The sequence below is a fragment of the Oncorhynchus kisutch genome, linkage group LG10 (assembly GCF_002021735.2).
Source record: "Oncorhynchus kisutch isolate 150728-3 linkage group LG10, Okis_V2, whole genome shotgun sequence".
Classification (NCBI taxonomy): Eukaryota; Metazoa; Chordata; class Actinopteri; order Salmoniformes; family Salmonidae; genus Oncorhynchus; species Oncorhynchus kisutch.
Genome location: NC_034183.2, coordinates 18,298,889 through 18,325,838, shown reverse-complemented (window position 1 = coordinate 18,325,838; position 26,950 = coordinate 18,298,889). Strand labels below are relative to the sequence as shown.

Here is a 26,950-nt window from a genome sequence, read left to right as displayed (position 1 = left end):
AAAGAAAACAGAGAGGTGAACTATTAATTCATATCATTTATTAGCATAGCTTAAACATGCTACCAAATCAACTGACAAAGTAGTGAACCTAATTACTGCAAAGAATTGAAGGAAGTATTAAAACAGCCATAAAGTCAAGTTTTGGTGTAGTGTATTCGTGCATCTCAATAAACTACAACCTAAATGCATTATTACCTCCAACTTGGCCTATTTCACATTTCCAATTTCCTACCCTGACATACCAAGTTAGAACAAGCCTGGCGTCTCAACCAATAGCCAATGTAGGCTAAATATCCCAACTAGGGCTACAGCAACTTCAAGAGAGGGTCAGTCTCCTTGGGCTTTTAGGTGGACACTCTAGTTTGGCTGTCCTCGGCAGAACAGTGTCACCGTAGCCAAGTGGTCACATCGTTCTGGGTTCCACTTTGCAAGAGTGGGTTCGGGGAGTTTTATGAACATCAAGGCAGACGCACAGAGAATTTATTTTCAACATTCTGATTTGCCAAAGTGATCAAGCCTCCGACAAGTCTTCGCAGTGCACACATGTAGCTTATAGTTCATCATCATTCTCGCCACTGCCAGACAAAAGACAGAAGAAACCATAATTTACCTACCTCTAGGCTGCTATACATATTTATTTGGTTTGTCATTCTATCGCTTTATCTTGGCCAGGTCGCAGTTGTAAATGAGAACTTGTTCTCAACTAGACTACCTGGTTAAATAAAGGTGAAATAAAAATAAATATAAAATAAAAATGGAATTTTAGTGGTAATTAAATATAATTTATTAAAACTTCATCAGAATGAATCTTCCAGAAATAGTTTTACCAGATCCGTGAATTCTCAAATTGAAAGAAGTGAGGGAGCGCCGCTCCTCCTTGCTCCGGCAACACTACACCCCTAGTGTGCACTCACAGGTAGTCACAGGTAGGATGGAGGGGGCAGTGAGGCCGACAGTGCGGCTGTATGACACAATGGAAGGAGGTCTGTTAAGGCAGGGTTTCCCAAACTCGGTTCTGGAGCCCCCCCTGGTAAGCGTTTTATTTTTTGACCCTGGAACTACACAGCTGATTCAAATAACCAACTGGGGGGGGGGGGGGGGGTTAGGAAACCCTGTGTTAAGGTAAAGTTGCCACTATCATCTCTTATGGGCTCACTTTAGGCAACCAGGACTTTTTTTAATCACGCACTCTGACGTCAACTGGCCCATTCATTATTAATTCATCCCGCGCCCACCCGCCTGCCCTGCAGATGCCAAGCACCCCCATGTTCAGGGCATTAATATTCAAAGGTTTCCATCTAATCCCCACTGCTCGCCTCCTTTCACTTCATCTCCAAAAGCTGCAGTTAAGAAAAGGAAAAGAAGGAAAGTGGTCCATTTGGAATCCCAGAGTTGGCTAAATTAACCTCAAAGGATTTTATCTGAGGGCACAGTGGAAAGTGACACTGATGCCCGCAAGCAGCGCAGGTGCGGAGAGTGCTGAATATCTACTAACCCATTTTCTATAATTATGGGTTCAACTGGAGCCCTCTCACCTGTATGAATAATCCATATCATAATTATGAAGCCAATTAAGATTTTAGTTGTAACCGAAAGGTTGCAAGATTGAATCCCCGAGCTGACAAGGGAAAAATCTGTAGTTCTGCCCCTGAACAAGGCAGTTAACCCACTGTTCCTAGGCCGTCATTGAAAATAAGAATTTGTTCTTAACTGACTTGCCTAGTTAAATAAAGGTTTTAAAAAAGCATCATGACAATAGTTGATGTACTTAAAATAGCTCATCTCAACAGAAGCTGAGGATGATGTTTGTTTAATCTGAATATCAATCCAACCTGCTAGTGTGCAGGGGGGGAGGAGTTAGACCAGGGGTCGTTAACAGTGTGCAGGGGGGGAGGAGTTAGACCAGGGGTCGTTAACAGTGTGCAGGGGGGGAGGAGTTAGACCAGGGGTCGTTAACAGTGTGCAGGGGGGGAGGAGTTCGACCAGGGGTCGTTAACAGTGTGCAGGGGGGGAGGAGTTAGACCAGGGGTCGTTAACAGTGTGCAGGGGGGGAGGAGTTAGACCAGGGGTCGTTAACAGGCAGCGCCATTTTACAAAGTTTTTAGGACATCTGTATTCCCCCACACACACAAAAGATGTGATTGTGGGTCAATGTAATGAAGGTATGAAATTAGTGTTATTTTCAAATACAATCTCTTTTTAGGCTTAGTTGTGGACAATTTGCAGTGTACAAATTATAATTATGTTGCGGACCCCAGACCATTCGCTCGGAGTTAGAGAATGCACTTAACCAACTTCAGAGCTAAGTCTCGTTGAACTCCATTGTTATCCCCCCCAGGATTCTACTCAGTCATTCTGCCAGCCTGTTCAGCTGTTTATTCCTCAACACCTCTGCCTTAGCCAACCATGTCCCACCCACCCTCCAACGCAGTGCCTTCCCCATCATTAGCCTTGATTCACTGCCTGTATTTCCTCTCTCTCTCTCTCTCTCTCTCTCTCTCTCTCTCTCTCTCTCTCTCTCTTCTCTCTCTCTCTCTCTCTCTCTCTCTCTCTCTCTCTCTCTCTCTCTCTCTCTCTCTCTCTCTCTCTCTCTCTCTCTCTCTCTCTCTCTCTCTCTCTCTCTCTCTCTCTCTCTCTCTCTCTCTCTCTCTCTCTCTCTCTCTCTCTCTCTCTCTCTCTCTCTCTCTCTCTCTCTCTCTCTCTCTCTCTCTCTCTCTCTCTCTCTCTCTCTCTCACTCACTCACTCACTCACTCACTCACTCACTCACTCACTCACTCACTCACTCACTCACTCACTCACTCACTCACTCACTCCCACTCTCTCCTCCTGCCATGTGGTTCTTGTGCTCCATTAATCTCTCTGTGCAGCCAAGCGAGGGAGGAGCAGAGCAGTGCCACGCAACACCTCCACCACTAAAAAGAATTGTAGCGAATTGGAGGTGCTAATATGCTAAAGCATATTGGCTGTGATGGCAGGAGGGTTTACAAAAAAACTAAGCCAACATTTTGTCCAAACCCTCAGAAATGTGTCCTCTTCCTTACAACAGCAATTACAGATTCTCTTCGCTCTTTGCAGCAAATAATGCCGTTCTCGGCCTACAGAGGAGTGCCAAGGTATTATTGCCTGAGATTTTCCAATCAAAAGCTTACAAGCACCTCATACTTCAGAGCAGTTGTATTTGTACCAAGAGCAAGCAACAGCAATATAATTCAAACCTGTAACCTGCAGGAATTCTATAATGTTGGAGGAATTCTCAGTTATGAAGAAACAGAAGGAGGCAGGAATGAGACAACATAATGTATTAATCCCACCATATCATCTCATTCTATCTAACTGAAGGGGAAATTAAGTCACCCACTCACCCCATACTCAGGGGAGTATAGTGAAAATAATCTGGATTATAACGTGATAATAGTAAGCATAATCAAAGGTCAAGGCTGTATAATTTAACAGGATCCAATTAAATGCGCCCTTATGAAGAATAAGGGCACATCATTTATTTTTTTTAAACATTGAATCCACAAATGGAAAAATGAAATTAAAGCCAAGGGCTTGCATCTCTTTCAAAGAGAAGCCTGGTTATTGCCTTCTCCGTGTCAAGATACAGGCATCATGTATTCAGAACGTAAACAGAGCATGAGATAATGTAATATCGTGTCTGATTATATGGAACTGAACAGGCCTCGGCTGGCGCAAGATAATTATCCTTGCATTGGATTACAGCATTATTCATGCTAGCTGTGCCACTGAACACATTCAATGCTGGGGAATACACTGAGAGCTTCAGTGGATGTTCATGTGGGAAGAAGAAATTACTGAGGGTTTCTCAACTAAAAACAAGCCCATTACAGCAAGGAAGTGTGTGTATGTACTGTTTGACATGGTAATGTGACTCTAGGCACAATGCAGCTAGGAATCTACTCTCTCCCAGAGCACTGAGCAAGCCCCTTCCTTATCACTAATGATCTGAAGATATGCAAATAGACCTACAGTGCCTTCAGAAAGTATTCATACCCCTTGACATACTCCACATTTTGATGTGTTACAGCCTGAATTCAAAATTAAAACATACATAGGTATTCACACCCCTGAATCTATACTTTGTAGGAGCATCTTTGGCAGCGATTAGAACTGTGAGTCTTTCAAGGTACAGTACCAGTCAAACGTTTGAACACACCGAATCATTTGAAGGTTTTTCTTTATTTTTATTATTTTCTACATTGTAGAATAATAGTAAAGACATCAAAACTATGAAATAACACATATGGAATCATGTAGTAACCAAAAAAGTGTTAAACCAATCCAAAAGCCTTGATAACAGCTTTGCACACGCTTGGCATTCTCTCAACCAGCTTCATGAGGTAGTCACCTGGAATGCATTTCCATTAACAGGTGTGCCTTGTTAAAAGTTCATTTGTGGAATTTCTTTCCTTCTTAATGCGTTTGAGCCAATCAGTTGTATTGTGACAAGGTAAGGGTGGTACAGTGCATTGCAAAAGTATCAGAGGACACACTGAAAAGGAATGAGATGGATTGAGGAATGCACCAGGGAGTTCTGTGTGTATTCGGCCCAAGCTAGATAGCGACTCCACTTTTGTGGTTGGTGGGTGCAGTGTTGGCGAAGGTACTTCCCCATTTCCATGTCTGCCCGTTGGTTTGGGGATGGTATCCAGAGGATAGGCTGATGTCCCCGATTCGAAACGATATCTTCCGGGATCCCATACAGACAAACACCTGTTGGAAGATGCACTTGGCAATTTCCATGGCATTAGGTAGATGCGGAAGGGTGATGAGTTGGCATATCTTGGAGAACCGGTCCACTACAACTAAAATAGTCATGAAGCCCGAAGAGTCCAGCAGATCCATGAGGAAATCCATGGCGATACGGGACTATGGCCTGTGTGGTGTAGGTAAAGGCTTGAGCTTACCGGTAGGTAGTTGGCGAGGGCTCTTTGCCCAAGCACAGACGGGACAGGAAAGAACATAATCCTGGACGTCAGCTGATGACCACCAGAACTTGCGCAGTAGCTCCGTGGTCCGGGTGATTCTGGGATGCCCAGAACGCAGCGAGGTATGGCACCATAGCATTAGTTAGGTCTTGCCTGCAGGGGTTCCTGGAGGTGTTGGGTTGTGGCGTAGAGCCTCTTGGATGGTTGCTTGGATTTCCCACTGTATGGGTCCCAAGACACAAGATGGCGGCAGGATGGGCTCGGGAGCTGGGTTAGAGAAAGAGGCGTCAAATAGACGGGATAAGGAATCAGCCTTCACATTTTTCTTGCAGGGCAGGTACAGTGCCTTGCGAAAGTATTCGGCCCCCTTGAACTTTGCGACCTTTTGCCACATTTCAGGCTTCAAACATAAAGATATAAAACTGTATTTTTTGTGAAGAATCAACAACAAGTGGGACACAATCATGAAGTGGAACGACATTTATTGGATATTTCAAACTTTTTTAACAAATCAAAAACTGAAAAATTGGGCGTGCAAAATTATTCAGCCCCCTTAAGTTAATACTTTGTAGCGCCACCTTTTGCTGCGATTACAGCTGTAAGTCGCTTGGGGTATGTCTCTATCAGTTTTGCACATCGATTTTTGCACATTGATTTTTTCCCATTCCTTCTTGCAAAACAGCTCGAGCTCAGTGAGGTTGGATGGAGAGCATTTGTGAACAGCAGTTTTCAGTTCTTTCCACAGATTCTCGATTGGATTCAGGTCTGGACTTTGACTTGGCCATTCTAACACCTGGATATGTTTATTTTTGAACCATTCCATTGTATATTTTGCTTTACGTTTTGGATCATTGTCTTGTTGGAAGACAAATCTCCGTCCCAGTCTCAGGTCTTTTGCAGACTCCATCAGGTTTTCTTCCAGAATGGTCCTGTATTTGGCTCCATCCATCTTCCCATCAATTTTAACCATCTTCCCTGTCCCTGCTGAAGAAAAGCAGGCCCAAACCATGATGCTGCCACCACCATGTTTGACAGTGGGGATGGTGTGATGAGCTGTGTTGCTTTTACGCCAAACATAACGTTTTGCATTGTTGCCAAAAAGTTCAATTTTGGTTTCATCTGACCAGAGCACCTTCTTCCACATGTTTGGTGTGTCTCCCAGGTGGCTTGTGGCAAACTTTAAACGACACTTTTTATGGATATCTTTAAGAAATGGCTTTCTTCTTGCCACTCTTCCATAAAGGCCAGATTTGTGCAATATACGACTGATTGTTGTCCTATGGACAGAGTCTCTCACCTCAGCTGTAGATCTCTGCAGTTCATCCAGAGTGATCATGGGCCTCTTGGCTGCATCTCTGATCAGTCTTCTCCTTGTATGAGCTGAAAGTTTAGAGGGACGGCCAGGTCTTGGTAGATTTGCAGTGGTCTGATACTCCTTCCATTTCAATATTATCGCTTGCACAGTGCTCCTTGGGATGTTTAAAGCTTGGGAAATCTTTTTGTATCCAAATCCGGCTTTAAACTTCTTCACAACAGTATCTCGGACCTGCCTGGTGTGTTCCTTGTTCTTCATGATGCTCTCTGCGCTTTTAACGGACCTCTGAGACTATCACAGTGCAGGTGCATTTATACGGAGACTTGATTACACACAGGTTGATTGTATTTATCATCATTAGTCATTTAGGTCAACATTGGATCATTCAAAGATCCTCACTGAACTTCTGGAGAGAGTTTGCTGCACTGAAAGTAAAGGGGCTGAATAATTTTGCACGCCCAATTTTTCAGTTTTTGATTTGTTCAAAAAGTTTGAAATATCCAATAAATGTCGTTCCTCTTCATGATTGTGTCCCACTTGTTGTTGATTCTTCACAAAAAAATACAGTTTAATATATTTATGTTTGAAGCCTCAAATGTGGCAAAAGGTCGCAAAGTTCAAGGGGGCCGAATACTTTCGCAAGGCACTGTAGGTGACTATGAAGTTGAATCAGGTGAAGAAGAGTGCCCAGCGAGCCTGTCTGGGGTTGAGCCTCTTAGCATTTCTTAAGTACTCCAAATTGCGGTGGTCGGTAAGAACAAGGAATGGGTGATGAGCTCCCTCTAACCAGCAGCACCACTCATCGATAGCCAGCTTAATGCCGAGCTCTCGGTTCCCGACATCATAGTTCCTTCTCAGCAGGTGACAGTTTCTTGGAAAAGAAGCCACATGGGTGTAATTTGGGAGGTGTCCCGACCCGCTGAGAGAGAACTGCTCCCACGCCAACCTCGGATGCATCCACCTCCAGAACAGAGCAGTGTCGAGCCTTTAGGTGTGTTGGGTCATTGTCCTGTTAACAACCCAATTGGGATGGTTTGAGATGAGTTGGACCACAGAGTGAAGAAAAAGCAACCAATAAGTGCTCAGCATATGTGGGAACTCCTTCAAGACTGTTGGAAAAGCATTTCAGGTTTAGCTGGTTAAGAGAATGCCAAGAGTGTGCAAAGCTGTCATCAAGGCAAAGGGTGGCTACTTTGAAGAATCCAAAATATATTTTGATTTGTTTAACACTTTTTTCATTACTACATGATTCCATATGTGTTATTTCATAGTTTATGTTTTCACTATTATTCTGCAATGTAGAAAATAGTAAAAATATAGAAAAAACATTGAATGAGTTGGTGCGTCCTAACTTTTGACTGGTACTGTGAGTCTCTAAGAGCTTTCCACACCTGGATTGTGCAACATTTGCCCATTATTCTTGAAAAAAATCTTCAAGTTCTGTCAAATTGGTTGTTGATCATCAGTAAACAATAATTTTCAGTGTTGCCATAGATTTTCAAGTAGATATACAGTTGATGTCGTAAGTTTACTTACACTTAGGTTGGAATCATTAAAACTTGTTTTTCAACCCTCCACAAATTTCTTGTTAACAAACTATAGTTTTGGAAAGTCAGTTAGGGCATCTACTTTCTGCATGACACGTCATTTTTCCAACAATTGTTTACAGACAGATTATTTCTCTTATACTTCACTGTATCACAATTCCAGTGGGTCAGAAGTTTACATACACTAAGTTGACTGTGCCCTTAAATTGCTTGGAAAATTCCACAAAATGATGTCATGGCTTTAGAAACTTCAAGTCTGGTTCATCCTTGGGAGCAATTTCCAAATGCCTGAAGGTACCACGTTCATCTGTATAAACAATAGTACGCAAGTATAAACATCATGGGATCACGTAGAAGTCATACCACTCAGGAAGAAGATGTGTTCTGTCTCTTAAAGATAAACGTACTTTGGTGCGAAAAGTGCAAATCACTCCCAGAACAACAGCAAAGGACCTTGTGAAGATGCTGGAGGAAACGGGTACAAAAGTATCTATATCCACAGTAAAACAAGTCCTATGTCAATATAACCCGAAAGGCCGCTCAGCAAGGTTTGCAACTGCACATGGGGACAAAGATCATACTTTTTGGAGAAATGTCCTCTGGTCTGATGAAACAAAAATAAAACTGTTTGACCATAATGACCATCGTTATGTTTGGAGGATAAAGGAGGAGGCTTGCAAGCTGTAGAACACCATCCCAACCGTGAAGTACGGGGGTGGTAGCATCATGTTGTGGAGGTGCTTTGCTGCAGGAGGGACTGGTGCACTTCACAAAATAGATGACTTCATGAGGGATGAAAATTGTGTGGATATATTGAAGCAACATCTCGAGACATCAGTCAGGAAGTTAAAGCTTGATCGCAAATGGGTCTTCCAAATGGACAATGACCCCAAGCATACTTCCAAAGTTGTGGCAAAATGGCTTAAGGACAACAAAGTCAAGGTATCGGAGTGGCCATCACAAAGCCCTGACCTCAATCTTATAGAAAATTTGTGGGCAGAACTGAAAATGCATGTGCGTGCAAGGAGGCCTACAAACCTGACTCAGTTACACCAGCTCTGTCAGAAGGAATGGGCCAAAATTCCTCCAACTTATTGTGGGAAGCTTGTGGAAGTCTACCTGAAACGTTTGACCCAAGTTAAACAATTTAAAGGCAATGCTACCAAATACTAATTGAGTGTATGTACACTTCTGACCCATTGGGAATGTGATGAAAGAAATAAAAGCTGAAATAAATAATTATCTCTACTATTATTGACATTTCACATTCTTAAAATAAAGTGGTGATCCTAACTGACCTAACACAGGGAATTTTTACTGAGTTTAAATGTATTTGGCTAAGGTGTATGTAAACTTCCGACTTCAACTGTAAGTCAAAGAGTAACTCAGCCACTCAGGAACATTCACTGACTTCTTGGTAAGCAACTTGAGTGTAGATTTGGTGTTGTGTTTTAGGTTATTGTCCTGCTGGAAGGTGAATTCATCTCCCAGTGTCTGGTGCAAAGCAGACTGAACAAGGTGTTCCTCTAGGATTTTGCCAGTGGTTAGCTCCATTCCATAAAAAAAATTCCTGAAAAACTCCCCAGTACTAAACAATTACAAGCAATACACATAACATGATGCAGTCACAACTATGCTTGAAAATATGGAAAGTGGTACTCATTAATGTATTGAATTGGATTTGTCCCAAACATAACACTTTGTATTTAGGTCTTTGCCAAGTATTTTGCAGTATTACTTTAGTGCCTTGTTGCAAACAGGATACATGTTTTGGAATATTTGTATTCTGTACAGGCTTCCTTCTTTCGCTCTGTCAATTAGGTTAGTATTGTGGAGTTACTACAATGTTTTTCATCCATCCTCAGTTTTCTCCTATCATATCCATTAAACTCTGTAACTGTTTTAAAGTCACCATTGGGCTCATGGTGAAATCCCTGAGCAGTTTCCTTCCTCTCCGGCAACTGAGTTAGGAAGCACGCCTGTACCTTTGTCGTGACTGGGTCTATTGATACACCATCCAAAGTGTAATGAATAACTTCACCATGCTCAAAGGGATATTCAAAGTCTACCTTTTTTTTTTTTTTTTACCAATAGGTGCCTTTCTTTGAAAACCTCCCTGATCTTTGTGGTTGAATCTGTTTTTGAAATGCACTGCTCAACTGAGGCCCCTTACAGATAATTGTATGTGTGAGGTGCATGCAGAGATGAGGTAGTCGTTCAAAAATATTTTACAACACTATTATTGCATACAGAGTCCATGGAAGTTATGTGACTTGTTAAGCACATTTAGGCTTGCCATAACAAAGGGATGTAATACTTAGACTCTAGACATTTCAGCTTTTATTTATCTAATTAATTTGTAAAAAACATTAGAATTAAATAATACTAATTCCACTGACATTATGGGGTATTGTGTGTTGGCCAGTGAGAAACGAAATCTGAGTGTCATCCATTTTATATTCAGTCTGTAGGACAACACAATTTAGAAAAAGTCAGGGGGTGTGAATACGTTCTTAAAGCACTGCATAGGCCGAGTTATAATCATGCATTTACAAGAAATGGTAACAGTGGAGACGCTTCCTCTCTCCTGGGTTGTTGTCCCTGCCATATCTACATGTGTTAAAGACCTAGAAATGTCCATGTGAAGTCTCTCAAGCTCACCGTGGCAACTGGATGTTAACCAAAAAGAACCACTAACATAGCTGTACACTCAAAGCTAATGGGAAAGCACCCAAATGCCAGGGAATAGAGGGTTACTATGCCAACAAAGCTTGAGGATATTGAGGGTACATCTGGGGATCGGTCTCAATCCTGACATCTATGCAATCAGCTTGTTTATACAACTACGGTGCCAAGAACATATCCTGTCACAAACACTTTGGAGTGGGCGGTTTGGGTTGGAGGGTGGCATGTCGCTCTACCTCTACATATAGTACCTTGATATGTGACAATAACATAGAACTGCCCTAATCTATAACAGGCAGGCTACTAACAAATTAAAATAGACAAGTTACCGAGGGAGCAAAAAGGGTCAAAAGGATTCACAAAACTGCTGATATTCAAACAACCTGACCCAAAAACAGACTTGTCACCAGGCTGCTCGTTATGGCGCACACCTGTCACCATCGGTTCACGCATCAGCGCATAATGACAATCACCTGGACTCCATCACCTCCTTGATTACCCTCACCTCCTTGATTGCCCTATATATGTCACTGCCTTTGGTTCCTTCCCCAAGCGTCATTGTTTCATGTCTGTGTGCTGTTAGTGTGTCTTGTTTTGTATTATGTTCTGTTTATTTTAATAAACTACTCACTCCCTGAACTTGCTTCCAGACTCTCAGCGTTACAAGACTATTCCAAATGTGCTCTGATGTCAGTTAAACATCTAGTTTTGGTTGAAATTTGGTTGAATTGTCAACTAACATGAATTCAACATGAAATCAACCAAATATTTCACCATGACATTGAATTTAAGTTAAAAGTTGGGTGAAGAAAAAGGCTAAATTCCCTTACCTTGATCACTATTTGCAAATCCAATCAGTTTTGCACATTGATTCAACATCAGCACTCTGAATTGTTTTGTTTAAATTAGGTGGAAACAATGTTGATTCAACCAGTTTTTCCCCCGTTGGTTTTGCTGTTTTAAACTTACAAAACATTTGCTTTTGGGTGTTTTGTTTGGAGAGTAACTGGGAGAGTAAATTGCTTAGGGATTCATGCCAATACCCCATGGCCCAGGGTAAAATCTCTTGGACACACTTTTATCATCCGCTGAGAAATGTATTTCACACAAACAATCAAATAATTTTAGAAGGGGTATATGGTCAACAACACTGATTCAACATAGTAGGCTAGTGCTAGAGGCAATCTACTGTGGTCACGGCACTGAAAGGCTGCATTCAGCAGATTTCCTTGGAAACTCATGATTTCTCAAGAGGAAGGCTGTCATAAGGAATGCAATCATCATTAGATGACCAAAAGCGACACAGTCCACTGGGCACAAACTGGTTGAATCGGCATGATTTCAATGTCATTTGTCAACGTATTGTGATGTGGAATCTGTGGAAAATACATGGATTTGCAAAAAGTCATCAAGTGTTGTTTTGAGGGCAAAATTCAACAACAGATTTATGTCATCATGGTAAGCAATGGTAAGCAATTTTCAACATAGACCACCCTTGTTAGGGTTAGGAGTTAGGTTAAAGGGTTAAGGTTAGGTTTAGGGTTAGCTAATAAGGTAAGGGTTAGGGGAATGGTTAGCTAACATACTAAGTAGTTGCAAAGTAGCTAAAAAGGAGTAAGTAGTTGAAAAGTTTTTAATTAGCTGAAATTCTGATGATGAGATTCGCCTACCCATCCACCCCGACCAACCACCCTCCTTTCGTTATTGCCTTAAGTAACCCTCTGTCTTATGTAACCATACCAAACGGAACTTATCATACTAATTTTAGTGTCTCAGATAACATTTACTATGTTACGTCTAGTCTGAGATCAGGCTGACCATCCAGGGTTTTAATCAAGCCCAGCCATATTTAGCTTTGATATTTGTCTAACTACTGCCAATGAGCTATCGTGAGAATGATTATTGAGAGATCTCATTACTAAATATATATTCACTGTTCACAAAGTCATTCCAAAGGGAAGGTTTAGCAGAGCAAATGAAATGTAACCAAAGTCATCAACAGCTACTGAAAATAGACAATATATATAGGCCTAGGGTTTTAAGCTTTGGTTGATGTCAAATGTAATATTCAAGTTAATAATGAATATATTGGATTCACATCCCTATTTCAACCAAAAATTAACCAAAGTTAAAGAATAGTAAATCAGATCAAACTTTATTAAAGTGCATTTAAAGTTTGATTTGATAGGATTTAGTCCTATTCTTTAACTTAGATATGTTTGGTTCAGAAAAACTGGAATTAATGTCAGACTAAGTCAGTGGTACAAAATATACATCTCCTTCCAATGTTGATATTTGGTTGCGTTGACAACCAAACACAATTCAACATCACACTATTTACTGTATTGCAAAAGTATGAACTTCTCAACAAGTGAACAAATTCTATGTTGGATTCACGTCTCCAACTAAACCAAAAGTTAAAGAATATTATTAAGCCAGTGTTTCAGATGAAACTACCCAAGCATCAGATACATCTCATTTAAATGCTGATATTTGGTTGCGTTGTCAACCTAACACAGTTCGATATTACTTTTGTAATACAGTAAATAGCCTTAACTTTAGGCTATCTTACAAACTAATAAGAGTTTTTATTAAACATTAAAATGGGTAACTCATCCATGGCCACATTGAGGTTACTGTAACTATAAAAGTTGTATGTAATCATAGAAAACGTACATGTTCAAGATAGCATACAAAAACTACACAGCGGGAAGCACTCGTTTTAATGTTGCTGTACTACTAAGACAATTAACCTTAATCAAAAATCTAGTGAGGGGATATGGTAAATAGGACTATCTACTACAAATCAGACATTTTGATACCACAGGCCTAATATGAGGTTTTCGAATTCTGTTCAAATCATAATTTGGTACGGTGAATAGGCTTATGACAATCAAAGTGTTTATGATGACATTGGTAGCCTATTACGCTTCTTTATCACTAGAAGACACTCATATAATTAAAAGAAGAATTAGACCAATTAAACAACCATAAAATGTTGGCCACAAAATACAAACCTACTGTCAGTTTATTCAGTTAACAGCCAACTTAAATCACATTTAGTAAAACGCGCTTAATTTAGGAAACCACAATTGATACATTTTATAGCAGAATCAGCTGCAATGAGATTCATTGAAGAAAACAGCCCGCGAAGCAGCTGGTTACCCGACTTAACAAGAGCATTTCTCTCGACAGCCAGTAGGCTACAGCAAGCTTGAAATATGTTTGTTTTTATCGCTTACCTCCAACACACAGCAATGACATCTCTTAGCTCTGGCTATGATCGCTCCCAGATGTCCACCGGCTTCAATCCGGAGTAGATATCTGTCTCTATAGCCTGTATAAATAGGTGGACGTGATCAGCTCCGCTTCACAACTAAGCTATTGCGTGTCACCCCTGTGACAATAATGTTTTTTTTATTTTTAAATCTGACCTTTCCCTCTCACCCACTGAGTCAGGATCAATTTGGGGGGAGGGAGGGGGGGTATATTCCATCCTCCTCAGCTCTCCGCTCCCCGACTCACAGCCATCTTGTTCAGCACCACCACTGTAAGGACAGTTCCCAAGAGTGACGTCAGGGTAGTGAGGACGGGATGGACCAATGCTGTTTGGCAGTCGCAACACTCTACCTCAACGTTACGTGGCGCCGCTGAAAATCTCAAATGTAGACTACAACATCTTCTAATCTCAGTTAACTGGACCTAAAATAGGATTATAAAGAGTCTTCAAGTCCACTACCAAGGATGACTACAAGCAAGTAGATTTACCCTAGTGCGTACTTTGTGTAAAAAAGAAGGAATACATTAAAGTAGATAAGCTATTGAATATATTACATGCCATATTTACCCGGACATAATTATATTCTGCCTCTCCTTGTTCCAATCCAAGCTTTTAGAAACATATATTACAGAGCATACTTTGAGGAGAGAACTGGAATTGGTTTTGTCCTTGGAAAGGGGCAATCAGCTGTTGCTATATTCACTGTACATTTTTTCACTTAAAAATGTATGGTTTGCCTCCATTTATTCTTGAAGAATATAATTTATAAATGCCTCACGAGTTTAGTTCAACTGTCTCACCTCATCAGAACCCAAAATATAAACTTGTTTTACTCCAATGTCTGGAAAGAAACACTATTTTTCCTTAAAACGATATTTTTGATATCATGGCTGTTCAGTCCTTGCATCCATAGCTCTGTCTATGAATTTGAGTGGTTACATTTCTCAAGCCCCCAGATTTTAAACGAAACAGGGACAACACTTTGTTATCGTTTATACTACCAATTGCTGCTTTAATTAAGTGTTTTCTATAGTAAAAACACATTGGGAAAGGCCTACAGTGAATCAAGAAGATCTAAACAAATTAAACCTCAATACTGAGAGTGGATTGAAAAGTCAATCCATGAATGGAAAATTATGAAATTAACTCAAATTTAAAGAAACTGTGTACAACCCAATCAAGCTAACTGACGTTTCTAAATGGAGCTATACCACCCTCTGGTGGGGATCTAGCAACTAAGATCAGACAAGTCTGTCCAAAATCATTTTTTCCATACTTCTGTCCATTGTTAAGTGGGGCCAACTGGTGCTATCGGCGGCTATTGAGTCATCAGGCCATTTCAGACAACATCCTCCATGCGTCACTATAGGCTCTGTGCGTCACACTCATCCTTAATGACATCTGGAAAATTACACACATTTACTTTTATTGCAAATTGATAAAACAATTACAAAGAAGACAAACATCCAATTTGAATTAATGCAAATAAACCATGACAAAAAAAATCCCTTAATCCAAAACTGCCCACCACAAAACTAATATCAATTACAATACAAAAACGTATTTTGAAAACAATGCTATAATCTTTTCCAGTTCATTTTGCCTCTCATTGGACACCAGTACACTTCCGCAACCTCCTCATTTCCAAGGGGCTTCACTTGAAAAACTCTTAATTCACTCCAAATGCCATAAAATGCATGTCAACTGTTTCTTCCATTTAACAAACCAAATGAACTACAGATGGAACCAGTTAAGGCAGTTGACATAATGACTGTCCACACCAAGCTTCAAAGGCTTATATTCGCCACCAAAACTGTACACACATGCAGATGTACCATAGAGTAATGGTATATGGACTGAACGTTGTGTTTTATCTGTTACATCAGATAGACATCCAACCTATCCCTTGACTACACTGCGATGGGCACTGATTGGACCTGTCGTTGCACCATCTGGGATCCACATCAAGTGGGAATGGGTGTGGAGGTCGTCTCATAGTTTCTCACTGAAAATAAGGTGAGGGAGGAGACTGTTAGAACAGTGTGACCATCCATAACAACAAGGTAAGTTGTTGTACTGTATGCATACAGATCTAGCAAGTGTTTAAATTTGACAACATTATACAGTAGGGCAAAAAAGTATTTAGTCAGCCACCAATTGTGCAAGTCCTCCCACTTAAAAAGATGAGAGGCCTGTAATTTTCATCATAGGTACACTTCAATGATGACAGACAAAATGAGAAATAAAATCCAGAAAATCATATTGTAGGATTTTTAATGAATTTATTTGCAAATTATGGTGGAAAATAAGTATTTGGTCAATAACAAAAGTTTCTCAATACTTTGTTATATACCCTTTGTTGGAAATGACAGAGGTCAAACGTTTTCTGTAAGTCTTCACAAGGTTTTTACACACTGTTGCTGGTATTTTGGCCCATTCCTCTATGCAGATCTCCTCTAGAGCAGTGATGTTTTGGGGCTGTTGCTGGGCAACACAGACTTTCAACTCCCTCCAAAGATTTTCTATGTGGTTGAGATCTGGAGACTGGCTAGGCCACTCCAGGACCTTGACATGCTTCTTACGAAGCCACTCCGTTGCCCGGGATCATTGTCATGCTGAAAGACCCAGCCATGTTTCATCTTCAATATCCTTGCTGATGGAAGGAGGTTTTCACTCAAAATCTCATGATACATGGCCCCATTCATTCTTTCCTTTACACGGATCAGTCGTCCTGGTCCCTTTGCAAAAAAAGAGCCCCAAAGCATGATGCTTCCACCCCCATGCTTCACAGTAGGTATGGTGTTCTTTGGATGCAACTCCGCATTCTTCATCCTCCAAACACGACGTGTTGAGGTTTTACCAAAAAGTTATATTTTGGTTTAATCTGAAATTCTCCCAATCTTCTTCTGGATCATCCAAATGCTCTCTAGCAAACTTCAGACGGGCCTGGACATGTAGGGGGACACGTCTGGCACTGCAGGATTTGAGTCCCTGGTGGCATAGTGTGTTACTGATGGTAGGCTTTGTTACTTTGGTCCCAGCTCTCTGCAGGTCATTCACTAGGTCCCCCCGTGTGGTTCTGGGATTTTTGCTCACTGTTCTTGTGATCATTTTGACCCCACGGGGTGAGATCTTGCGTGGAGCCCCAGATCGAGGGAGATTATCAGTGGTCTTGTATGTCTTCCATTTCCTAATAATTGCTCCCACAGTTGATTTCTTCAAACCAAGCTGCTTAGCTATTGCAGATTCAGTCTTCCCAGCCTGGTGCAGGTCTACAATTTTGTTTCTGTTGTCCTTTGACAGCTCTTTGGTCTTGGCCATAGTGGAGTTTGGAGTGTGACTGTTTGAGGTTGTGGACAGGTGTGTTTTATACTGATAACAAGTTCAAACAGGTGCCATTAATATAGGTAATGAGTGGAGGACAAAGGAGCCTCTTAAAGAAGAAGTTACAGGTCTCTGAGAGCCAGAAATCTTGCTTGTTTGTAGGTGACCAAATACTTATTTTCCACCATAATTTGCAAATACATTTATTTAAAAAAATCCTACAATGTGATTTCCAGGATTTTTTCCCCCTCATTTTGTCTATCAAAGTTGAAGTGTACCTATGATGAAAATTACAGGCCTCTCTCATCTTTTTGAGTGGGAGAACTTGCACAATTGGTGTCTGACTAAATACTTATTGCCCCACTGTATATGAATGGTAATGCACAAGCCTGTAGGTCATGTATGTTCCCTGACATAACTCAGTACAACTCAAGGTATTAGATCTTCACAGGTGTGTTACCTGTCAAGGTGAGAAAGGACATCGTGAAGCTGAGCCAGCAAGGCACGGTGCTCATGAGGATTGCTCTCCAGAGTACCACTCAGGCGACTCAGGTAAGAGTCCAGGGTACCAAGAGAGGGGGTCTCACCCGTGCCTGGAGAGAAAGTGTAGTGAAACTAAGGATTCAATTCCTATATGGACAATATTGGGGGTTGATGGAAGAAATACTAAAATATTGTAGTTGAAAATATTTTGAAAACATTAGAACCAAATCTGTATGTTTCAAAATATCTTGCTAAGGACAAGTCATCAATGTTGATTTTGGCCAATTCATCAACAAACACGTTATGTTTTTACGTCTACAAACTACTTTCATGGTAAGGAAACTTCAACATAAGTAAAAGCAGCCAAATCATACAGGGAGACTGTGCTATCAGGTTCCGAGATGAATAAGAGAGCCCAGTGACATGGTTCTGACCTGGCAGGGCCACAGTGGACAGGCTGCCGACGAGGGTGTGTTTGATGGCCAGCAGGTGCCTGTGCAGAGCCTGCGTCCGGAGCTCATCCTGCCCCAGTTCAGCTTCCAGTCTCTCCTTAGCGCTGTACATGTCTGAAATGTGCTTCTGCAACACTGCGTTCTGCTCCTCAAACTCCACATTTGCTTTGCGTAAACGCCGCAGCTCCGCTTCCCGGGCTGGGAGCAAAGAAACAACCATTAGTAAGGAAATAGCTAGAACTTTCTTCACTGAAACAGTGTTTGTCCCAGAGACGCTCCTCTGCCTGTCTCATACCCTTGTTCTGGTCCAGGAATTCCTCTGTAAATATTGGAACATCAAATCTGTTGGACAGATGATCTGAACCCTAGAGGACATAATTAAAAACAAATCAACCCGTTAACACGTCACAAAATCAGAAGTCAGCCTACTCATAACCTCTATTCAGAAACACAACACATTATGTAAGGCTAACTGTACCTTCAGAGCAGCTGATCCAGAACTGTTAGCATTGATAATGACAGATGGAGACTCTTCTGAAAAAGAAGATCCCATTATTTAAATGCTCAAAGAAGAAAAATGAACAAAAGACAAAAACTGAAAGGAACAATTTTAACCACCCTGTCAAACTAACGAAATACAGTGGGGCAAAAAAGTATTTAGTCAGCCACCAATTGTGCAAGTTCTCCCACTTAAAAAGACGAGAGAGGCCTGTAATTTTCATCATAGGTACACTTCAACTGTGAAAGACAAAATGAGAAAAAAAAAATCCAGAAATCACATTGTAGGATTTTTTATTAATTAATTTGCAAATTATGGTGGAACATAAGTATTTGGTCACCTACAAACAAGCAAGATTTCTGGCTCTCACAGACCTGTAACTTCTTTCAGAGGCTCCTCTGTCCTCCACTCGTTACCTGTATTAATGGCACCTGTTTGAACTTGTTATCAGTATAAAAGACACCTGTCCACAACCTCAAACAGTCACACTCCAAACTCCACTATGGCCAAGACCAAAGAGCTGTCAAAGGACATCAGAAACAAAATTGTAGACCTGCACCAGGCTGGGAAGACTGAATCTGCAATAGCTAAGCAGCTTGGTTTGAAGAAATCAACTGTAGGAGCAATTATTAGGAAATGGAAGACATACAAGACCACTGATAATCTCCCTCGATCCGGGGCTCCACGCAAGATCTCACCCCGTGGGGTCAAAATGATCACAAGAACGGTGAGCAAAAATCCCAGAACCACACGGGGGGGACCTAGTGAATGACCTGCAGAGAGCTGGGAGCAAAGTAACAAAGCCTACCATCAGTAACACACTACGCCGCCAGGGACTCAAATCCTGCAGTGCCAGACGTGTCCCCCTGCTTAAGCCAGTACATTTCCAGGCCCGTCTGAAGTTTGCTAGAGAGCATTTGGATGATCCAGAAGAAGATTGGGAGAATGTCATATGGTCAGATGAAACCAAAATATAACCTTTTGGTAAAAACTCAACTCGTCGTGTTTGGAGGACAAAGAATGCTGAGTTGCATCCAAAGAACACCATACCTACTGTGAAGCATGGGGGTGGAAACATCATGCTTTGGGGCTGTTTTTCTGCAAAGGGACCAGGACGACTGATCCGTGTAAAGGAAAGAATGAATGGGGCCATGTATTGTGAGATTTTGAGTGAAAACCTCCTTCCATCAGCAAGGACATTGAAGATGAAACATGGCTGGGTCTTTCAGCATGACAATGATCCCGAACACAACGCCCGGGCAACAGAGTGGCTTCGTAAGAAGCATGTCAAGGTCCTGGAGTGGCCTAGCCAGTCTCCAGATCTCAACCACATAGAAAATCTTTGGAGGGAGTTGAAAGTCCGTGTTGCCCAGCAACAGCCCCAAAACATCACTGCTCCAGAGGAGATCTGCATAGAGGAATGGGCCAAAATACCAGCAACAGTGTGTGAAAACCTTGTGAAGACTTACAGAAAACGTTTGACCTCTGTCATTTCCAACAAAGGGTATATAACAAAGTATTGAGAAACATTTGTTATTGACCAAATACTTATTTTCCACCATAATTTGCAATTAAACTCATAAAAAATCCTACAATGTAATTTTCTGGATTTTTTTTCTTCTCATTTTGTCTGTCATAGTTGAAGTGTACCTATAATGAAAATTACAGGCCTCTCTCATCTTTTTAAGTGGGAGAACTTGCACAATTGGTGGCTGGCTAAATACTTTTTTGCCCCACTGTAGAAGGTAGACGTGTCACATATCTCATCTCATAAGTTAGATGCGTCACAACTCTGACCTCTCTTGACCTTCTTGTCCTGGATCTTGGCACTGGTGATCTGATAGGCTTCACTCTGTTGGTATTCTCTCAGCTCCCGGGCATACTGCAGCTTCTCTCGCTCTGCCTCATCCAGGAAGCGCTATCAGGTCAGCACACAAGCAAACTTCAGTCCACTCCAGACACACACAGAAGAGATCTCAATACACTGGTAGCTTGCATTCCCAGGCTTCTCCTCAACATTATAGCCTGTAGTTGTGAAGGCCGACCAGGGCTTATCAAACAGATCTGGCTGGGCTATAAATATTCATATAAATATAACTATGCATAAAATGATGCGCAATGCTACTGAATGCACTGCCACTAAATACAAAGCTGGGGCAAAAAAGTGTGTAACTGTTCCTACAACTACATTTCTCTTTCCGACCCATAAAGCCTGAAGGTACCTGTTTGTCATGAGGTGCTAAGCGGCTCCACTCTGCACCCAGCCTCTTGGTGATTTCTGGAAAGGGCAGGTCGGGGTGTTTGGCACGGATCTGCTCCCGCCGTTCATTCAGGAAACGCACATATCCTGTCACTGGTGCCTTGGGACCATTGGGCAACACCTTCTTTCTCTTCTTACCCTTGGGCCAACCTCTCTTCTTCACAGGCTGTACAGAAAGAGAACAGACATGCGATCCTGGATGAAATGATAAAATGCTAGCAATGTGAAAGTGTGTATCAAAAATCAGGAAACATAGCATGACATCATCATCATCACAATGTTTATGCTCTTCTCCAATTTAAAGGGCCAATGCAGTCAGAAGTATGTTTCTCATGGGTTTTGTATCATATTGTACAACAGCTGATGAAACTAACACTGTAAAACTGTTTAGAAATTTGATCAGAGTTATTTCCTGATAGTTGCTGGTTGAAAACACAATCTACACAGGACCTTCTAATCAGCAGGTTTTGCATGGGTGGAGTTTTGGCTTGCCTGGTGCCGTCGCCAAGTGGTATAAGTTAATACAGACCAATAAGTAAGAGTTCCAAACCGCTAGTTTTTAGATTACATATCGGAAAAGACTAAGTGGGATCCTTGGTATGTCCAACTCTGACATCACCCCATTCAAGTTGAAATGTAAAATGGTTAAGGTTTATGGTTGGCATGTCCCAAGGGGCCTGAATTACACTAACCATTACATATCCCTCTCCACTCAGACAGTCCTAGCTAAATTCTTGCTTGGGAAATAGTTTTTTGGTGAAAAGCTATTTGTTTCTTTTTGACCAATTTAATGGAAAATTATTACAGTAAGGGACTTAAACTGTTACACAGAAAGTATTTTGATATTAGGATAAAAAACAGTTGCATTGGGCCTTTAAGCTAGATCAGGTCATAGAATGGTAACAACACGTAGGAAACAATGAGATAACCATACAGTGGGTAGTCTGTGTATACACAGAGTAGAGACAGTACTGTTATTCATGTCAGTATGGGGCCAATTCCCCTTCTCTTGCCTCTTCTTGTACTGCATCAGAGGACTGCGTGCCTCTTGGTGGAGGTCCATCATTTTGCTCCTGCTTCACACCACCCATGATATCGTTATCCCAGTGATTGATCTGCAAGTGGGATATATTACATATGATTCGAAAACAGGTCTAGGAAGTTATTAGTACTTTATACTCACTCATTGAGTTTGTCAGAAGAATATGGTTATATGAAGGACGGGACTATATCAGATCTGTAGTTTGTTATTCTAAATATAACCTAGCTCTTGATCATGACTCTCAGTTCCTTTACATTACACATACGAGTCACTGGACGAAGGTGTCTTCTGTACGGGGGAGTTTTGTTAAGAGCGCCGATGCTCGGATTGAACATTACCACGCATCACTTGAATTACGTTTTAGGAAGCATAAAGACCCTATCTTTCATATCAGCGAGAAATAATTTTCAAGAAACAAAAGGTTAAATTGATAAACATCTTTATAGGGTTTGGGTTCCCAGACGTTCATATTTCCATGCTAAAGCGCTTGTTTATGGAAAAAATACAGAAGACAGAGTGGACTAGCTATGAGTCTTCGAACACCGGTGTAAACGGAAAATAGATGCCACAAAAACGTTGTCACTGAAAATGACAGCCGACTGCTACTGTGTTAAAACCGGTTCAAACAGTGTACAGTAAGTGGGTGTTTTGCATTTGTGAAATGATTTTGATTTGATATGAAAGTATGGGGATTTATGTTTCTAGAACTGTACCGCAATTTGAGATTCGCGTTTAGATTAAAGTAATTGGCTGTTTTGGCTTCCAGAGCCAATTTGCCTTTGAACAGAATATAAATATAAGCTAGCTAGCTACAAGAGTGGTGTTAGCCTGCTGCACAGACCCTATGGACACTAGCCTAGAGCGCCAAGTTAAATTGTACTTAGGAGCATTTTTAAGCTCTCTCTACGGTTCCAGTAGGAAGAAAAATATGTAATTGTTGTAAAAATGTGTGAGTGTGCTACATTTTCTATCATTATATATTAATACATTGAATTACTTTGATATATTTAAATTATGCTATATTATGCCAAGTTCCCTATGGTGGACAGAACGTGTTTCTACATTAACCTTAGTCTGTGTAGGCTTTCACCACACAATAATTACAGGAAATAGTTCAAATTGCTGACATTAGTAATAAAGATTATAGTCACCACAATCTCACAAAATCGATTGCTTAAAGGTGCACTATGCAGAAATCGCCTTGTCATTTCCTGGTTGCTAAACTTCTAGTTTGTCTAATTTCAGTTTATGTGACAAAACAAGCAAGTATAGTGTAGAGAATCATTGTACAATTTAAACCGCGGTGAAATATATTTTCCATAACCAAAAATATTGTATTTTCATCAGTTTGAAGCTGGTGTACAAAACCAAAAGTAAAAGACACAAAAACAAAAATTATGAACGGAATCATAGAGAGAGAGAGAGGGCACATAACAGATCTGCTGCTTCTTAGACTTGCTTTCAATGAGAATGAGCCCTATATGGTCATTTCTATGTGAATTTGGTCAGGTTGCTCTGTCGGTTGCTGAAATTCTACACTGTTTGCTCAATTTCTATTTATGTGAGAAAACAATTACTGAATAGTATAGGAAATCATTGTACAATTTAAATCGATGTGAAATATATTTTCAATAACAAAAAAGTTGGTGGTCCAAAACAGTTGTTTTGAAGCTGGTGGACCGAAAGTAACTTTTGGTCCACCAGCTTCAAACAGATGTAAAAAAGTTTTTTCGTTATTGAAAAGATATTTCACATCGATCTAAAACTGAAATTGTGCGAACAGTGTAGAATTTGTGCAACCAGGAAATGACAGCAGTTTCCACTAGATAAGACAGCCACAAAGTAAGAAATCACAACACTGTTGGGTAAGTCATGCTATGAAACACTATCATTCCATTAGCGCCAGATATTATGGTTATTTTCTGAAAGTATAATGCAAAAAAAGAACATATCCTGTGTAGCACCTTTTAGAACATATCCATATATTTGGTTTAATAGAAGTGTATTTGTCGTATGCGCCAGTACGTAATGGGACTGACTGAACGCAGCTGTAACGTTACTTTTTAGACCACAGTTTTAGAAAAAAGTCGGGCGCTCCTCCCATAAACGTCTCTAGCCAGACATGAATTCGTGGATTTGAGGGTTAACCTATCATTCAAATGAAAGCCAACCCCTGTCGCCATTTACATTTTAGTTACTTAGCAGACGCTCGTATCCAGAGCGATTTATAGTAGGGAGTGCATACATTTTCGTACTTTTAGAAACCGATGTGAGGGTGATGATTAGTTGAAATCATAAATCAAGTGTTCTTTTTCCGTATTGGCCATCTACCGAAATAATTTCCTCACTGAGATATAAATGGCTACGACAGGTTGTCATCTATTGAAATATATAAGCAGTATACCCAAGTTCATTGAAGTCTGTCTGTTAAGAGCGCAAACGGTACACGTCATCAAAGTTATATCAATGTGAGTGACTTAATTTGCGCGCGCTATTGATTACAGTATAACAAACCTAATAAATTCCAGTTGAGTACCCACTTAAATATTAGGTGCGTGTGCAGTTTATACGGTACTCATTTAGCGAAATACAAGTAACGTAAATCTGAACACAAGTGTGTAGTAGGGAGTAACTTTTATGTATTGGGTTTAACAATATCACAATTTATTTCAGCATATCGATTATGAATTTGTACACTTAAAACCGGTGTTTTAGAAAAATACATGACAACAGGAAGCAGCAACAGTATCATTTGCAATGTATGTTTTACGAATATAAATTATACTTAAATTATTTAACACAATTTAACTTAATCAGGTCAAAACTACTGAATGAGACTACTTAAATAGTCCAAAAACGATGATTTATTGATTTTGATTATACAAGTGTAATCGTGAAGATATGTTTGGCCAGGCTATACTGTAGAGCGAGCTAAATAAATAGCTAGCTAATTTTGGCTAGCAAACATCGATGGAACGGACAATGGGAAACGGTCAGTACACTCCCTGAACAGGAGGTACATATGCGTCAAAGATGATGAAATATGCCAACAATAACATTTATCTAACAATAATATTCATTTTAATATACATTTTTTATGTAATTATTTAGCAAACCTAGATAATATTTTATTACTCACCCCTTATCATGCGCTCTCAACCTAACGCCAGAGACGGAAGATGGAGCGAGACATCCCACTCCCAATTTTTTTTCTGTTCTAATGGAAGTCGATTAACTAAGTAGAACAGACCCAGCCGCTATCGCATTTGTGTACTGTCTATGGGAGAGCCACCCCCTTAAGTAGACCGGAACTGACCATATTTTCCAATGGTAAACGGCCCGAATGAATCTTTATTTATCGACCATCTTTGATATGACTTCAGGAAGAACGTATTCTCATTGACGATTGGCTGACACAATAACACCCACATGATTGGTTAGTTAATTCTGAGCTATATACACAACGAGGCATGTGCTGCGTTCATTACGTTTGTACGTTCTGTAACGTTCAATTGAACGATGCTGTACTGAACGGCCAGTTGAAAAACGGGGAGGTTGTGGTTTGGTGTGACGCTGTCAGCATGGCCAATTCCTCACAGATAGAACAATGAAACAAATATTTCACTGGATGAATAAAAGTGAAGTATCCGCTTGGCTTATCCACTCGACTACCCATATATGGTAGTGAGTGGAAGCCCACAGCCGGCAGTGGGCGAAGATGGAACGAGATTGATTTTGGCAGACATTCCGCAAATTTTCTCATCAACATTTGATGTCAATTACAGTTCTGTTCCCCAAACTAGAATATGTTATGAACAGAGTGGACTTTACCTTTAGCAAACGTTTTTAAAAGTTGTGTGGTTTAGGAGTGCAAAGGCAAATTTAGTTTTTTCTTTTCTTCACATGCGCACTTCACAAAGTAGGCGTTCCCTAATGGAAATATGCAGATGTGTGACAGAACTCGCCAATTGGAACTCGCACTTGGCTCTGCCCACCTCCTTGCTTGTTCTGTCCACAATGACTCATTTATTCCCATTGGAAGCGACAGGCTGTGGTCTATCTTGGTTTAGTTATACAAATATTTGACTTCTTTGGGATAGGAGGCAGTATATTCACATCCAGATGAAAAGCGTGCCCAAAGTAAACTGCCTGTTACTCAGGCCCAGAAGCTAGGATATACATGTAATTAGTAGATTTGGATAGAAACCACTCTGAAGTTTCTAAAACTGTTAGAATAATGTATCTGAGTATAACAGAACTGATTTGGCAGGCAAAACCCAGAGCATAATCCATCCAGGGGAATTTTTTTTGGAGGTCATTGTGTTTTCCAATGGTTTTCTATGGGAATCCTGATTAATTAGGGCCCAGATTGCAGTTCCTATGGCTTCCACTAGATGTCAACAGTCTTTAGAAATTTGATGTTTTCAATGTTTTTCTGTGCTATTCATTCCATGCTCGTGAACAGGAACGCGCTCCATGTTGTTTTTTATCTGGTATTAGAAACAGTTTATTCTATCTTAAATTTGATAGATTATTTACATTTTCAGATACCTGAGGTTGGATTAGGAATGTTGTTTGAAATGTTTGGACCAAGTTTACAGGTCATTTATGAGATACTTTTTAGTCATGTTGGGCGAGTTGGAACCGGTGTAATTCTGAATCAAACGCGCCAAATAAATTGACATTTTGAGGATATAAAGAAGGAAATTATCGAACAAAATTACCATTCATTGTGTCAATGAGACATTTGGGATTGCAAAAAGAAGATCTTCAAAGGTAAGGCATTTATTATATCGTTACTTCTGACTTGTGAATATTGATATTTCTGTAGTTTGAATTTGGCGCTCTGCAATTTCACTGGATGTTGTCAAATCGATCCCACTAAAGGGATTGGCACGTGAAGGGATCCCTAAGAGGTTATTAAATAGGTCACTCATTGCTTTAAGCCACACCTCCATGGAGTGAGATACCTGACAAAAGGTTGAATGTACGTGTCATTAGGATCGTAATAATATCCATACGTAAATTGCTACGATTGCAAGAAAAGCCATGCATGAAACGTAAAGGTGAGGTTTCATCTGTGAACATACAAACTCCATGTTACAATTACAGA

General features: G+C 40.6%; 2 protein-coding genes across 5 annotated transcripts in view; both read right to left on the bottom strand.

Annotated features, from left to right (window-relative positions):
- The window catches only part of LOC109898761 (protein unc-13 homolog A), an 82,877-nt gene extending 68,943 nt beyond the window's left edge, over positions 1-13,934 (bottom strand). The window contains exon 1 of the mRNA XM_031832851.1: positions 13,740-13,934. Within this exon, the coding sequence (XP_031688711.1) occupies positions 13,740-13,761 (22 nt within the window). The 5' untranslated portion in view covers positions 13,762-13,934. The remainder of the gene's footprint in view (positions 1-13,739) is intronic.
- Positions 13,935-15,186: 1,252 nt separating this feature from the next.
- On the bottom strand, positions 15,187-25,266 carry hmg20b (high mobility group 20B). Of its 4 annotated transcripts, none has more exons than XM_020492452.2 (9): positions 24,977-25,266; positions 21,809-21,910; positions 20,758-20,961; positions 20,333-20,453; positions 18,515-18,570; positions 18,332-18,401; positions 18,019-18,234; positions 17,562-17,694; positions 15,187-15,782 (listed from the first exon to the last, which is right to left on the bottom strand). In XM_020492452.2, the coding sequence occupies exons 2-9, from the start codon at positions 21,884-21,886 to the stop codon at positions 15,770-15,772; spliced, it is 891 nt and encodes a 296-aa protein (XP_020348041.1). In that variant the 5' UTR covers positions 21,887-21,910; positions 24,977-25,266; the 3' UTR covers positions 15,187-15,769. The 4 variants fall into 4 exon arrangements, with proteins under 4 accessions (XP_020348041.1, XP_020348043.2, XP_031689097.1 ...); XM_020492454.2 differs by having other exon boundaries at positions 21,730-21,910; positions 24,977-25,206; XM_031833237.1 differs by having other exon boundaries at positions 18,515-18,567; positions 21,730-21,910; positions 24,977-25,206.
- Positions 25,267-26,950: the final 1,684 nt, after the last annotated feature.